This window comes from Danio rerio, chromosome 8 (genome assembly GCF_052040795.2).
Source record: "Danio rerio strain M-AB ecotype USA chromosome 8, GRCz13ab, whole genome shotgun sequence".
In the NCBI taxonomy this organism is placed as follows: domain Eukaryota; kingdom Metazoa; phylum Chordata; class Actinopteri; order Cypriniformes; family Danionidae; genus Danio; species Danio rerio.
This window is the reverse complement of record NC_141028.1, coordinates 33,079,235-33,096,374: the sequence shown is the minus strand read 5'-3', so window position 1 is coordinate 33,096,374 and position 17,140 is coordinate 33,079,235. Positions and strand designations below refer to the sequence as shown.

At 34.0% G+C, this 17,140-nt stretch overlaps 1 protein-coding gene across 3 annotated transcripts in view; it reads left to right on the top strand.

Annotated features, from left to right (window-relative positions):
• The window catches only part of ralgdsa (ral guanine nucleotide dissociation stimulator a), a 51,937-nt gene extending 35,684 nt beyond the window's left edge, over positions 1-16,253 (top strand). For 2 of the 3 annotated variants that reach the window (XM_087264012.1, NM_001442540.1), the window contains 13 exon segments: positions 29-153; positions 1,617-1,832; positions 3,615-3,718; positions 3,987-4,071; positions 7,827-7,904; positions 8,089-8,175; positions 8,273-8,305; positions 8,908-9,029; positions 9,144-9,408; positions 10,701-10,772; positions 10,855-11,130; positions 11,250-11,364; positions 12,541-16,253. In XM_087264012.1, coding sequence (XP_087120138.1) covers positions 29-153; positions 1,617-1,832; positions 3,615-3,718; positions 3,987-4,071; positions 7,827-7,904; positions 8,089-8,175; positions 8,273-8,305; positions 8,908-9,029; positions 9,144-9,408; positions 10,701-10,772; positions 10,855-11,130; positions 11,250-11,364; positions 12,541-12,716 — 1,754 coding nt within the window. In that variant the 3' untranslated portion in view covers positions 12,717-16,253. 3 annotated transcript variants of the gene reach the window in all.
• Positions 16,254-17,140: the final 887 nt, after the last annotated feature.

Below are 17,140 nucleotides of genomic sequence, written 5' to 3'. Positions count from 1 at the left end.
TTTATGAGGACTTGCGTATCATGTACAGGTGACCTGTGCTCCTGCCCCTTTGCCACACCAGAGGAGAGCAGTTTGGAGGATGAATTCTCCCCCTCACATTTCATGTCCTTCAGTCCTTCTATAGTTGCTGAGCAGTTAACAGTCATGGATGCGGTAAGACGTCAATTTAAAGCTGTCAGCTTAAATTTAATGCCATTACTATCAGTATAAAAAGTTCAGTGAAGTGCTTTGAAATGTGCATTGTTGTATTCAGATTTTGACGTATTCTCAACTGAAACATGAAGACAGGGCGGGACATAGCGTAGCTCCTCCCTTTTTATAAAACAATAGCCAATAGCGTTTTGTTTTTTAACAGCTCTGCTCTCTGATTGGTTGAGCACTTAAGCGCATCAAATGAACATCAAATAATATTCATTTTGAAGAGGGCAGGACATGTGAGATACTAGAGAGCATTTGACTGGTCAGAAGATTTAATGAGAAACTGAAGTATGAGGTGATCCATTTATGTGGAAGTTTTGGGTGTTTATATCAGATTTATGTCTTCTAAATGATAATTTTGTCACTGTTTTAAAACACAATAGCTTATTAGATATTATTAAAACTAACATATAAATACTACCATCAAAAAAAACATCAACATTTCATGTGACCTTTAACATGTGTTTTTTGACTAAGTGGTCATCCAAGATGTAATTCACTTAAAAATGTGCCTAATGCCGAGTTCAGACTGCATGATTTTCAAAGTAGTCACGTCATAGATGTTTTCACACTGGATGACTATCTGGGTTAGCCTTCCATCGGTGCTGTTTACACACTGCACGACTTTGAAAATGGAAGAATCGCCGACAACTTTGTCTAACTTACGTTTCAATACCAAACAAACACGAGAAGTGGCTGTAGGTAACCTGCAATGTTATTTTCAAGCAAAACACATTTCACACGGCATAATTTGAATCATTAATAAATTGTTATAATATCTACTTATTTGCAGTTCTTTGACATAAATAACTTTGTATCACCTGTAACCCAATGTCACGGAGGAGCAGTCGGGTTTTCTCTGTGTTCACCTCATCAGCACATCGGTTTCCTTCAGCGAAAAATGTAACTCTTAACGAACATTTTGCTATTTTTATTTAAAAATGAACTACCAATATTAAACCCTTTACAGTTCATGTGGCGTTAAAGGATTAAAAACAGTGATGGAACAATTGAGACAGGATTTACACCTATGTTCAGTGTTCTCCACTTGTGATCAGATCAACAAAAGTGCATATTACTACCAAATAGCCAAATAGGACCTCAGTAGTCTAGTGGCTGAGCTGTTAGTTAAAAGGTTAGAGGTAAAGGTGGTTGCAAAGGTTTACACAAAGACAGAATAAGGACAGTTCTGTACTGCAATCTTCATACAATGTTGCTTTATTGATCTGTTTATGCACCCAGTATGTATCAGTCAGCAAGTTTTTGTTGACTTGAAGCAATGAAATATTTCTGTCAGCTGAGAGATCTAAACTTGAGAAAATGATTTACCTTTCTAGGTCATTGAATAGCATCGATGTAAATAAAGTCATCCTGCAAAACTGGGTGAATTTGACTGAATGCATTGTTTTTGTTCACAGGAGCTGTTTAAGAGGGTTGTTCCATATCATTGTTTAGGGGGCATATGGTCCCAGAGAGATAAAAAGGGCAAAGAGCACCTGGCACCAACCATCCGTGCTACTGTTTCTCAGTTCAACAGTGTGACCAACTGTGTGATCGCCACCTGCCTGGACAACAGGTCTCTCAGACCTTTCCAAAGAGCCAAGCGCATTGAACATTGGATAGAAGTTGCCAGGGTAAGACAACATTTGTTTTTTCAACATTGTTCACAGGATTAGTGTACTTCACTTCACCACCAGTTTTATTTTATTTTACAAGTGCACAAAGCTCATAATTTTTGGAGCACAAATGCAGAACATGCACATTTTTGCAGTCATACATAAAAAAGTATACACAGGAGGAAGTAACAGTTCAATCAAAAATGAAAATAACCCTGTAATTTACTCACACTTAACCCATCTACTGTATATATGACTTTTTCTATCAGACAAACACAGTCAGGGTAATTTTAAATTATATATGGTTCTTCCATTCTGTATAATAATGTTGGGGGATAAATCTGTGTGAAACTAACCCACAGCCGATAAGGGGTTTATACATGTCTTGTGTAATGAATTGTTGTTTTTGTAACAAATGTTTTTCTAATTTTTAAATTATAAACTCAAATCCTGCATGTTTTCGATAAATTCTTGGCTGACCTCTGACTACAAATGACGCATAACATAAGAAGTATTCGTAGCGGAAGAGTAATATACTCTATAATACAGTAAAACCAAGCCAACTAGTTTTCTTATTTGTCGTTATCTTCCGAGTCGAATATTCTGCAACTGCCAAAAGTCAGTGATTTGAGTTTATAATTGAAAATATTTTTAATGATTTTTTCACAAAACACTCTGATACACTTCAAAAGACATGCGTATAAGGGCTATGTGATTAATCAAATCGAATCGCAGTTGTAGTATATGTCTATTATTTCTCCAACCCAGAGCAAATGCGTAACTGTGTTTGACAGTCTTCCTAGCCAATTAAGTGAGCACATTTTCAATCTGCCCAATCAGAACTTTTCAATCTGCCTACTTTACAGAAAGCTAAGGTTATTTTATTTGAGCTTACTGTGCTCTAGAGAAAAATGTGTGTTTAATTTCTGAATATTTAAAAACAAATTTGAATAAATGTTAAAGTTAATATCTTTTACATTCTTTTTTTTTAAGTAACACTCATTGCATTTTAGTAGTAAGAAGCTACAATACAGATTATTGAGCTGAAACTTGACTACAAAATTAAACCGCAAACCAAATCGAAATCGCAATATCTGTCAAAAAAATCACAATTAGATATTTTCCCTATATCGCACACCCCTAATGCGTATGACTTGTTACGAATTTATTCATTTTTGTAAGCTTTAAAAAAAGGGCCACTGCTCAACAACATTATACAGCATTGAAGAGCCATAATAAAATTTAAAACTACTCCAATCATGTTTCATCGGAAAGAAGAAAGTCATATGCACCGACGAGGAGTAAATCATGGGGTAATTTTAATTTCTTGGGTGAACTAATACTTTCAGAATTAACTATAACACTATAGACCACATAAAGAACCCTAGCAACCAACTATATACAGTACCATCACCAAAAAAACATTTCAAAACACAATTACTGGAACAGTTAATATTATTATGGTGTACTTTTACACTTTTCAGATTCTAATATTTAAACTTTTGGTGATGATATGCACCTTTAAAGCATTAATATGCCCCTTAAGGCACCTTAAAAACACACTGCCCCAATGACAGCTTTTGTACCTTTATTTCTGAGTGTAACCACCACATGTATATGCTCTAAAAACACTTAAAACCGCTAGCAATGCCTTGGCAAGCACCCATGACAACAGAGCACTGTTTTGACAAGTTTAGCATAGTTTTAGTTTTGATGCATTATAGTAGCACACGTCTTTCTTCTTAAGCAGTTCACAAATGTTGCAGTTCATAAACATTCATTTGTTTGTCTTGACACCAGAAATGCCGTATCCTGAAGAGCTTCTCCTCTCTGAAAGCCATCCTGTCTGCCTTGCAGAGTAATGCCATCCACAGGCTGAGAAGGGCCTGGGATGATGTTTCACGGTAAGAGTCTGACTGGATTTCTGTCAGCAACAATTAGCCAGAGTTAAGGATAAGGGCTTTAGCATTAGCATTAGCCACTGATTAAAGGTAGCGTTCTCTGTGCTAGCCTCTTATGTGCTCAGTCATACAGACTGCCAGCTAAAACAGCTTTTTATGAAAGACATTCTGTTATAGTGATATTGGAGTGGAGAAGTGAATGCTAGTTAATCACAGTGTTTGGATTTCACGTGAGCAGATTATGACTCAAGCAATTTGGTTCTGCTTACAGGGAAAGCTATCGAACTTTCCAAGAGCTGTCTGAAATCTTCTCAGACGACAATAATTACTCACTCAGCAGAGAGCTTCTCATTAAGGTGAGGAAAACATTTGTGAACCTGTGTCCCCCCCAACACAAACCTTAAGCACACTAGTTGTGAATACTATGTTCTTAAAATGAGCCTAAAATGCAAAGTAATATGGGAGTAATACTGTATGGGTAATTTATTGGGATAATGGGATTAAAAGTGTAAAATATGTGATAATAAAAGGTTATTTATTTCCCTCTTTATTTGTTTTGTAAAATCTATTTTTTGCATAATACAAAGGGAAATATAATTAAATAACTTAACTATTATATTTACATATATTAATTACTTTAATTACATATCTTCATGGTACATTTGGAAGAAATGTCAGCAATAGTTTGACATACTCTGTGTGTGTGTGTGTGTGTGTGTGTGTGTGTGTGTGTGTGTGTGTGTGTGTGTGTGTGTGTGTGTGTGTGTGTGTGTGTGTGTGTGTGTGTGTGTGTGTGTGTGTGTGTGTGTGTGTATGTGTATGTGTGTAGGTGGGGTGGGGCAAAAAAGGTTAAATATTAATCACAGTTAAAGTTAAACCATTAATCACAATTGTTTGTTTGATAATTAATTGTCTGCTAAATGTTCGTGATTGTGATTAAACAAATTATAATAATATTAATAGAACTCACAATAATTAAATGTATTGTTCTAGTTTTCCATTTATAGATAATGCCGACTGAACTATGAAATCTCCCCATTTCCTTTTCCAGTCTGATCACCTTTGGTCAGAAGTCACATGTTCAATCAAGCATTTTTCAAAATTTTAAAAGTGCACCACAAAACCAACAGCATTTGCTGTCGGTGCTGCTGGAGCAAGACGGGATGTGGTTATATCACACTGTCATTCACAGAAGCGCTTAGTGACTTAATAGTCCTTTCAGCACCTTTAAAGCCATGTTTCTATAGCAGCTGCAAGGTAAACAGAAAGCCATTTTCAATTGCACAATATCTGTGGCCTTCTGGCTCAACTATCTATGGCCTGCTGAGTTTTCTGGAGCACAGCGTCAAATGCTTTTGTTGCACTTTTCACTAGCTGGCAAGCTTCTACATTTGATAGAGATCTTGAAAAGAAGCTGTTCATGTTAAAAGCCTTATGCAACTTTTGTGAAAGTTTTTATAGTAATTTTGGTTTCAGGTATGAGATTTGGCACAAATTTCGTATATAATTCGTATATACATTTTTATTTGTTTTTTTTTTTGTTTCATTTGTTGTTGTTGTTTTTTACATAACCCTCAGTAAATTCTATTTGATTTGTGCTTAAACCAATAAAAAGTGGCTTAAAATATAGAGCATGCTAACATTCAAAGTTCAAATCCAGTATGTTTGACCTTTCAGTTTAAGTGTTTCCTCAAAATTATTGAGGAGCACAACATTGACTGATGATAATAATACATGTTTATTGGGCAGGAAATTAAGCATATTGAAATTATTTTTTGAAGAATTGTGCGATACTAAAGTCTGGAATAATTATGCTGAAAATTGAAACAATATTATAAAATATATTTAAATTTTTGCTTTATGTGACTTATGTTGCATGGGTATGTTTTGGCAATAGCTAAAATATATTGTAACAGGCAATTTTCTTTTATGTCAAAAATCATTACAATTGTAAAGTAATAATTAAGTTCAATAAATATATTTAGTAAATAACCAGGACATAGACACATACACTACATAATATAGCTTATTTAATTCATCAATAGTCCATGTCTTCAGACTAGTGGGGGGAAACCGGAGCACCCGGAGGAAACCCACGCGATCACTGGGAGAACATGAAAACACCACACAGAAATTACAACTGACCCAGCTGGGGCTCGAACCTGCAACCTTTTTGCTGTACCGCCCAAGAAAATCTTTAGACTTTTAAAATTTTAGTGTTTCCTATATTTATGATTTTTTAAACATTTGTCCTCTGGAATTAATGAGTCTTTTGAACATTTAATTGCTGAACAACAAGAGAAAAATTATTTCTTGTTATGGCAACCTGATGCTCTATAACACACAAACAAGTGATTCAGGAAGTGAGAGGTTTAATAAAGGGTTAAGTTGTTTTGTTATGATCTTTATCTCCACCTCACAAGTATCTTTCGTAAGCTGTCATTTGCATAGAAAGAAGTAGCACATGACGAATATTTCCTTTACGTGCATTCAACGTTAGAAAGCAAACTAGAGCAGAACGTCGGAAAGCATTTCTGGTATGCGAGCTGAGGCTGAAAAACTTGCAGTTGCTGCCATAAGGGAATTCCTGGCATGAGGTCATAGTTGCTCTGTACCACCAGATAAACACTCCTGCTAAACACAGAAGGTCTTCCCCAGGGTGTTGGCCAACATATCTCATATGTACATGCAGTTAAACACCACGTCCATTCTGCGTCATGGCATATCATGATGGCGCAGTCTAAAGTTTGCTAACAATCATACCTATGCTGCTAAGTTGTATTACCTTAATAAAAATTAACTATAAATAATAATAAACACAGTTTTGTAGTTAAACCATAGTAGCCACAAATTCACAATGGATTTGCAATACCCTACTGAAAAAAACAGCTTAAACCAGCCTAAGCTGGTTGGCTCGTTTTAGCTGGTTGATCAGCACGGTTTTAGAGGGGTTTTGATCCACTTTCAGGCTGGTTTCCAGCCATTACTAGCCTGGTCTTGGCTGGTCAGGCTGGAAAATGACCAGCTAAATCCAGCTTGACCAGACTGGTTTAAGCTGGCTGGGCTCTTCAAGCTGGTTTTAGCTGGTCATTTCCCAACCTGATCAACCAAGACCAGGCTAGTAATGGCTGGAAACCAGCCTGAAAGTGGCCAAAACTCCTCTAAAACCAGCCTGGTCAACCAGCTAAAACCAGCCAACCAGCCTATGCTGTTAAAGCTGTTTTTTTCAGTAGGGTAACCACAGTCCGCCAAAAACATTGTCAAAATACATTTAACTCCAATAAAATAAATTTTTAGGGGTAATTAGTTTGGATGCTAATGTTAACATGTTTCTTGCATGTTTTGGCACATATTGGGCTACATGTTATGTTATCATCATGTTATTTCATGCTAGCAGAGTGCCAACAATGCTAGAATCATGCTAACAACATTCTAATATATGCTGCTTAGTGTTAAAACATCTTAGCCTTGTCATTGACGTGTTGGAGTAAAACATTTAAATGTAAACCTTTTCAATATAACTTTTTTAAACTCTGACCATAACAGTTAAACTCCATTCTGTGTCATGGTATATCATGATGGTGCAGTCTAAAGATTGATAAAAATGTTAAGTTTGGTGCTAACTTTTATTAACTTTAAAAATTAATAGGGGTTACTGTATATAACTAAAATAAAATTTAAAAACATTTGCAATTAAACTATAACTATAAATTCAGAATGGCTTTGCTATACTGACACCAATGTGTTTGTGATTATACAAATGGTAGTCTGTTCACCAAAAAGCATGTTAATTTTTTTTTCTTTAGCACTCATTTAACTAAAGCTAGCAGAATGCCAACAATGCTTGAAACATGCTAGCAATAGCTTTACAAGTGTTAGCCTTGTCTTAGTAACATGAATAATTTAAAACCCTCAAAGTTAAACCTTTTTAAAGTTATTTAAATTCCCTGATCACACAGTTAAGTCCATGTCAATTCTACGTCAGGGTATTTTATGACAGTGCAGTCTTAAGATTCCACTTCGGCAGCCTTATCTGACTTGAGCTTATAGGGCTGTGAGTGTTACGTCAGTGAAATGCTGAAATGATGATTCAAACCTGATGTTTCCACAGGAGGGCACCTCTAAATCTGCCATAGTCGAGATAAACCACAAAGGAGCCCAGAGGAGACACCAGCAGCAAAGAGACATGGTGTGTACAGAAATAAATGTCAAATTATGTTACTCAAACTTGATATTTGTGAAGAAATAGCGCCCTCTAGTGGTCAAAGGGGTTTAGTTTCTACAGCTTATATGAAACTGAATGGAAACATAAGCTTGCAAAATTGTAAATTGTTTGTTTAATTATTTAGTTTCTTTTTGTCTGTGTTGTTTAGGGTGTTGTGCAAGGAACGATTCCATACCTTGGCACTTTTCTGACTGACCTCGTCATGTTGGATACTGCTATGAAAGACCATCTGGAGGTGAGAGGGACAAAGTGGAGAAAATGCGTATTATCTGTAATAGTTTTGTTATAAAATAATATTCTAACTTATGTGATTTTCTTTTTAATTTCTTTAGGTCGGACTGATTAACTTTGAGAAGAGAAGAAAGGTCAGTCTTTGTTCATGAAAAACTATATTTTCTAAAATAAATAGTTTCATTCCCGGATGCTGATTGGTTTAGACAAGCTAATGTTAGCTAAGCTGTTGAAACAGGTTGTTATAGTTGCCTAAAACTCAAATTATGTGATATTTGAGTTAATTTAAAAAATTAGAAAAATACTTGACAAACATTGGTTTAACAAAGCCAGATTTACAAAAAATAAAATAAAAATAAGAAAAGCTCGAAGTTTGAAGGTCTTACTTATACAAATATCAAAGAAATGTTTCTAGCTTATTTCAAAAAACAGCTAATATGTTAAAGCTATTTGCTAAGATGTATTAGCATGGTGTTTGAACAATTTCCTAACATGATTCTAGCATGTTTTAGCACATGGTAGATGCTAATTTATTTAGTGAACTATGCTAAAAAATCTTAGCCTTGTGCTAACACCTCTTAGTGCTATTTTATTGACTTATTTGAGTAAAATTTCCACGTTTTACAAAGTTGTTTGTCCTTTGGACCATTTAAATATTAAAAAACGCACTTAAATGCATACATATTTCAATAAAAGGAATACAAATGAAGTGCTTTATTTTTGTTGATCTGTTTAGGAATTTGAAGTGATCGCTCAGATCAAGTTGCTGCAGCTGACCTGCAATTATTACAACTTCAGCAGAAACCAGCGCTTTATTGACTGGTTTAAGAGAGTGGAGAAACTCACAGAGACCGAGAGGTGAGACAGACCACAAATTAAAATAGGAATGATTTGAAAACTAGATTTTAAAGAGACAGGTTTATTTTTATACATTTTCACATTTTTTTAAGTAATATTTTATTCTGTGTTTAGCTACTCTATGTCGTGTGATATCGAGCCGCCGTCTGAGTCGTTGTGCAAAAAGAATGGAGGCATCATGAAGCGCATGAGCGAGGAGTCGGGCTACAGCAGCACTGCGTCACACTCCAAGTCCTTTGAGCAGCCGCGATTAAGCCAGTTCAAAGACTGCTTTAAAGATGGAGCTGATTCCCTCAGCCTCACCTCTGCAGGATCCAGCGGCTCAGATGCAGACGAGAGTCTCAGCCTGCTCAACTCTCCTGAATCAGGCAGTCAGAGAGTAAGGCCCTGTGCTTAATTTACAGTTCCAGTATTTATATTTAGATCAGTGTTATTTTAGTGTCACTGGTTTACTATTATAGTATTTTGATTTTCTTTTTCAGTAAAATGTTTTAAAATTTATGTATTTTATGTCATTTTTATTAGGTTTTGAAGATTTCTATTAAGTTTTATAATTGTTTTAGTCATGTTAATTAATCAAGTTCAACTGAAATTTAGAGATGTTGCTTTACCAGCTGAAATAAAAAAAAAATGTACATTTATTTAGATTTAAGTTGCAGAAATTATGTTCATGGATTGAAATACACTGAAATAAAAATTCAGATGATGCACCTAACACATAATCTTATCACTTTTGTTATGTAGAATTTATAGTTTGTTTTAATTATCGGTATTGCCTAAGGCTGCACAAATAATAATTTTTCAGCACTTTTGTCTGTTATTTTCATTGCATTTTTATATTTTTAAGTTTTAGAATTTAAAAGCTAAACTTGTTTTTTTATTTTTTGGTTATTTTGATCCATTTTTTTTTTTTCAAATTAAAAAAAATGATATATGTGTGAAAAAGTGATTTTATATAAATATTAAGCATATTAATTGCAGTAAAAATTTCTGCTTTAATAGACCCTTTTCACATTTTCGGGTTTCTCAGTAGCGGAAGGCATCATAGCTGGATAAACTTAGAGCGCAGTGAATAGGAGAGTACAACAAATATTTGTTTACAACCTTATTTGCTGAAATAATACAAGAAAAACTCCATGATGATGTTTTTAAGGCTTTCAGAAAAAGGAAAAAAATAGCTTGGGATTGATAATCACAGTCAGAGATGAGAATAAAATCAAATTTACTCTCAGCCCCATAGAAGCTGCATTAGAAACACCTCGTATAAGCAGTAATTCGTTTTTTTTAATTTGATATAAAGTTGATGTAATACATTCATAAATGCATATAAATGTTGATACATTTATTTTTTTAATCAAAATATGAAAAACTTTCAAGGATTTAATGATGACCGTTAAACATGACCCTGTTTGATCATAACAGTCTTGTGAAAAGGGTCCATGTTTCAAAATAACTTATAAAAGTTCAAAATATGGGTCGAATAATTTGTAAATTATCATTTGGTGTCATTTAAATTTATAACATCTGACCAGTATGTATTAAAATATATACATTTTTAAAGTTAAAAAAGCACCAATTCAATAAATCCCATTATAATGGACAGAAAGGTGCTTTTTTTTAGCATTTGAACATATTCAAAATGCATTAACCTGACTTTCTGTTTTTCTCCAGACATCCACACCAACTGTGAAACACTCATCAACCTCAGAAACAGGAGAGCTCCCATCTGATTCCTCAACCAAGGTATTTGAACCTTCATAACCGTAATCTGCAATTGAAACTGAGTTATTTTTGAACATGTATACATCAAATCTATCTTCTCCAGCTCTGGGAATCACCCACCCCATCATCTCTGGAGGCGTCTGGATCAGGCTTGTGTTTAGAGTCAGGCTGCAGCAGCTCCACATCTTCCTCCTCTTCCTCCTCGTCCTCAGTCTCAGCCTTCACAGGACGGACCTTCAACTTTCACAAGCGCTCAGTCTCTGGCATCTCAGACTACTCGTCTCTGAGTCTGCCGCTCTACAACCAGCAGGCAAACGACTGCTGCATCATCAGAGTCAGCCTGGACTCAGAAAACGGCAACATGTACAAAAGTATCCTGGTGAGTGGGAGATATTATAGAACATGTGATGTTATTGGAGCGTTCCTTAACCCTTTATCAGGCAAAGGACCATATGTTATGTTAAATGTCAGATTAATCTTAATGATCATGGTTTTCAGGTCACTAGTCAGGACAAAACCCCTGGGGTCATTAGGAAAGCCATGGCCAAACACAACCTGGACAATGACAAATCTGAAGACTATGAATTGTTACAGAGGGTCTCAAAGCATAAAGGTAAGGAACTGAAACAGGAAATATTGAAGGGCTTGGTTTTTTATTAGTTATTGGTGGATGTTAGCTTGTGTGTCCACCAAAAGTGCTTCTCAAGAGGTGAGAAAGTGAGAAAATGTCTTTTTTTATGTCAAGGTTTTTACGACTAGTTATTCAATTTACATTGGTTCTCATGTTGTGAGAAAGTCAGATTTTTTTACATTAAAGAAAAGAGTAAAAGGGTTTTATGACTAATTTTACAATTCTGATATAATTTATAAATTATAAAACTAATTGTATAATTTTGATATTTTGTAATATTTTGTATTATCTCTCAGTTCAAAGAAAAAAAAATAATTGTGAGTTATACATTTAGAATTGCAAGAGTGAAAAAAGTCAAAAGTACAAACTCTGATAATTTTTCTTTCAGTTAACATGTCACAATCTATCTATTTTCTTTATATCATGCAATTCTGAGTTGATTTTTTTCTGTGATTTATGGGGGAAGAACAAAAACTTTGAGAAATTAGTAATTATGAGATAAAAATGTCAAAAAATGTTAAAGAAATTATGTTTATTTATTTTAAAAAAATATATATATATATACTATGTTTTGATTTTTCTAAATTTAATTATACATTCTCACAAATGAAGCCAATGTTTTAAAAACAGCTAACTTAATAACACTTTAAAACTAAGTTTTCTAGATTAAGTAGATTTTAAAATTAATTCCATTTGAATTTACTTCAAACCATTTTTTATAACTTTTTTCTTTGTAAAATGGCATGAATTTAATGAATTTATTAGTCATATAATAATTCATTTCAATCAAATATTACATTTTATCAGCTGTAAAATACAAAAAATAGTTGGCCATTGGTATCAGCCAGAATTGTTTATTGTATTGCATCCCTGGTGCATTTTTAAACGAATCTTATTTTTTTAGTCTGCTAGAATCTTTATTTTGAATGCTTGCTTCCATTCTAAAGAGCACATTATTGGACAAATAAATCCAAAACTTTACAATCGTTTGTTCAATTTTTTTTTTTTTAAATGGCTTTTTTTTCTTTCTAAAGTTTAGCCACCTTTTAGGGAGCCACTAATTATTTAAAATGTATTTAGTCTTAAATATAACCAATTCCGTTTTCTAAATTAAGCTTTGTTACCATATCTTACCTTGATTTTCTTTTCCCCCAACAGAACTCAGAATCCCAGATAATGGAAACGTTTTCTACGCCATGAACTCAACTGCCAACTACGACTTCTTGTTGAGAAAGCGTGGCGTCTCAAAAACCTGCCGCTCGAAAAGCTCCCCGAGCCTGACTCTACCACGCATGAAGCAGAAAGGCTTCAAAATCCCCAAGAGCTTCTTCTGAAAAGACTCTGAAGCTGTTGGAGATCATCCAGAGTCACTTTATTAACCCCAACAGTATTATCTGGATCTTTTATCCAATGGATTTTTTGCGTTAACGAGCATCTGTTTTCTGAAAGGAAGCGACCCCTGCGTTTCCTGTCCTTTGGAGCTTCTACAACCGCCCACTGTGGTTCTTACAAGGTTTACCTTAAGACTGCACTTAAGAGCCACATTCATGCATGAGCACACTAAACAAAAACATTTCAAGCACTTTAGAACGGTCCTTAAAGCAAGAGATTTGTGGTCCTCTGTCCTTTTCAAATTCAAAATGAATTGACGTTTTTGCTTCATCTCTGCCACTGGACTCAGTAGCAAAATCTCTCAAACATTAGGACTGCTCATGGAATAGTGACAGTATTACATGTACAGTACAAAATGTGTAAAGTGTACAGCCGTTTGTTTGTTTGTTTGTTCTTTAACATGGCCCTTTTGACTGTTGCTGCTGCCAGTTTAGCTTGCCTGTTTTCCTCTAACTGATTACAGTCTGAAGGGGTGTGCAATATTTATCATCTGCGATAATATTATAATTGTCATGTGAGCTCACATTATGCGGTATGTCAACTTATTAGGAAAATATTAAACAGAAACACGTCCATATACCATTAAAATGACCTTATTATCCAAGTTATGAAAGCAATATCCCTTCATGGGTTTTGCTTGAATTTTTTTTTCTTTTTTGTTAATTAATATCACACAAGTCAACTAAATTTGCGGCTAATGTTAGTTCATCTCTACACTAGAGTCTTTAGTTTCTGAATGAATTGAATGAATCATTGGAGTTAATGTTTCACTGATTCATTAATGCTTCATTTCTTGTTTCATGAAGAAACCACTTTCAACAAATCATTCAAATGATTGGAAAGTCTAATATAATGCCGTTAGAACTACAATTTGCCAAGAAAGCTAAATATTTAACAATATATATATGTTAAATATGTTGTAAGTAACAAAACATGCTTTGTGTCTCAACACTACAGTGTTTTGCCTCTGAATGAGTCTCTTTCTGAACAAATCATTTGAGCTAATGGTTTAATTTGAGTCAATGCTTCAGGGATTCATTAATGCTTGCTTCATGTATTAGCCGTTATGAACAAATCATTCAAATGACTCTTGAGTCTATTAGAACGCATTTAGAATGACCCTGTATGTTATCAGGAAAGCAAAATGTTTAACAATATATATGTTTTAGCTGTCAAAAGCAAAGGCAAAAATATTGTGGGCCAATCATTTGAGCCAAAGATTCAATTTGAGTCAATGTTTCAATGATTCGATAACACTTACTTAATTTCTTGCGTCATGAATTAGCCATTTTCGACAAATCGTTCAAATGATTCAAAGGTCTAATAGAATGCAATTAAAACAAAGCAATAATTTGTCAGGAAAGTTAAATATATAACAATATATATGTTAAATATGTTTTAAGTAACAAAACCCAAGGCCAATGTTTGTGTCTCAACACTACAGTGTTTTGCCTCTGAATGAGTCTCTTTCTGAACGAATCATTTGAGCTAATGATTCAATCTGAGTCAATGATTCAGTCATTTATTAACTTTTACTTCATGTATTACCCATTTAAAACAAATCATTCAAATGACTCAAAAGTCTACTCTAAGGCGTTTAGAACGACCCTTTATATTGTCAATAGATGCATCCCAATTCGCATACTTACGCACCATTCGACACCATTTTGTAGTATAAATAGTGCAAGTAGTGCATTCACAATGAAAAAAATTTAGTAAAACCGAAGGTCGATGTTTGTTTCTCAACACTACAAAGTTTTATCAGTGAATGAGTCTGCTTCTGAATGAATCATGTGAGCCAATGCTTTAAATATCCATTAGTATGTGCTTTATTTCTACATTAATGACTCTTTTCAAATGAATCATACTTTCTCAGTTGGCATTACATTTCAATTTACTCTTTGACCACTTTCTATACAGTAGTATGACTATATATATAGGAGGCCATTTTGCATAACTCATGACCTACAAGCTACAGTTTTCGTAGCTTCACTTCTACTCACAAATCCTTTTCCTTGGCCTTACGGGATAGTAAATAGTTCTCTGCTCATATAGTGTTTGTTTTTAACACGCTATACAGTAAGAAAGATGTAATGAAGTACTTGCTGCCACCTGCTGGCAGTTTTGTTGTCTGTTTATTAATCCATGACAGATCTAAACAAGTCAACGTAACAACACACTCAGCAAAATATTGTTTAATTATCATTCATTCATTATTTTTTTCAGCTTAGTCCCTTTATTAATCAGGGGACGCCACAGCCGAATGAGCCGCCTAATAATTGTCGTATATATTGCACACCCTTATTTCAGGCATCCATTGGTTCACTCGAGACTGAATGATTCTTTTATGACTGCTATAGAAGTGACTTGGTTTCCTTTACGACGAAAGGTTTTACAGAGTCGTGTTTGAGCAGGAGGAGATGACAGGTCTGAGATGCAGGAATCACGCTGTTATTTATGGCTATTAAATAACCATAAGTAACATTACTAATGCTTTTTAATGCATATAAAATGTATCGATGCCAAAGCCGTTCTCTTTTATTTGCAGCCGTGTTTCATATTATAAAACGCTGTAAACTCAAAAGGCTTTTTGTACCAAACACTGTGAGTGGCTTCACCCTGCTACGCCTTTTTGCATTGTGAACTTAAAGGGATAATTTGCCCCAAAAATGAAAATTTACTCAGCTTTTACTGTTTTTTTTAATCTTTTAAACACAAAAGCAGTTATTTCAAAGAATTTTGGAACCCGATGACCATTGGCATTCATAGTTGGAGGTTTCCAATATTCTTCAAAGCATCTTCTTTTGTGTATAACAGAAAAAAGAAAAACAAATATTTGGAACCACTTCTTTTTTTTCATTTTTGATGGAATTTTCCCTTTAACTACATCCATGAGTGCTCTCTTAATATGTGTTTCAGCATGATGAGGGAATGTTGTTCCCTTCAGGAGAGATTTTCAGAATGTTGGTGTGTGAGTGTGTGGTAAAGAGGATTTATATTGTCATACGATGAGAGAAAAACACCAAGAGTTTGGTGTATTCTTCTGCCATGTAACTGGAGCAAAATATAAATTGTGCTTTGCTTATAATTTCTGAAAGTGCACGGAGAACTGATATGCCAATAGTGATTCCACTCTTCAAATATCTCCTTGCTGTCAGGACGCTGCGAACATGATGTGAAATGTTTCTGCCTGCAGCTTGTCGCTCGACACACGTGCCATATCTATTCACACTGCATTTTCTATTTGTTTTGGTTCCCCTTTTTGTATCCTTTTGTATGTCTGAATCTAACTCCGAATGTTCATGTCAAACTTTGAATGTTACCCCGTTTTTATTTATTTATGTTTTTAATTGTTTTATTTATAATTTTATCGTTGCAAAGATAAATTAATAAATGCACCTTTGTATGTACAAACAAGCACTACATTTTTTAAAGAACTTACAAATAAATGTGGGGGGCGCTGAGACCCCTATACTTGATGTTAATGTGTTGTTGTTGTTCATTTTGATGTTCAATATGTGTTTCATAGATATACTTATTCAAATCAGTTGGATCCATGGTCTGAGACGAGTTGTAAATACAGTTTATTAATGCTATGTCATATTAGCAACTATTTAAATGAGCAGTTCAATCAAAACAAATAATGGTGTTTTGTGGCAAGTACGTTGCATATTTGTGTTATTGTTTTTCAGCATCAATGAAAGCAAAAGCCTGATTTTTATTAACTAATCAACATCACAAAATTTGCCTCTTTAATTAGTGTCATAATTGTAGAAAACAAGGTTTATGTAAAAGGAAATACATACTTTAAGGGGACATTTCTAATTGATTAATCCAATATTTATTTAAGTTATTATTATTTAAGTTAATGTAATTTTTTATTTGAATAAAAACCCTTAATTTAGATGTTATCATTTTTAGATGTTTTCACTTAATAAATTGTAGTTGCTTAAAATCTATAATGACACATACAGTTGAAGTCTGAATTATGAGCCCCCTGTTTATTTTTTCCCCAATTTCTCTTTAATAGAGAGATTTTTTCAACACATTTCTAAACATGATAGTTTTAATAACTTATTTCTAATTACTGATTTATTTTATCTATTTTATCTTATAATAGTAACTAGATTTTTTTCAAGACACTTTTATACAACTTAAAGTGACATTTAAAGGCTTAACTAGGTTAATTAGGTTAATAAGGCAGGAGAGGGTAATTAGGCAAATTATTGTATGATGGTGGTTTGTTCTGTAGACTGTCGAAAAAATTTGCTTAAAGAAAATAATAATTAATAAAAAAAATGTAATTAAAAAACGCTTTTATTCTAGCCGAAATAAAACAAATAAGACTTTCTCCAGAAGAAAAAAA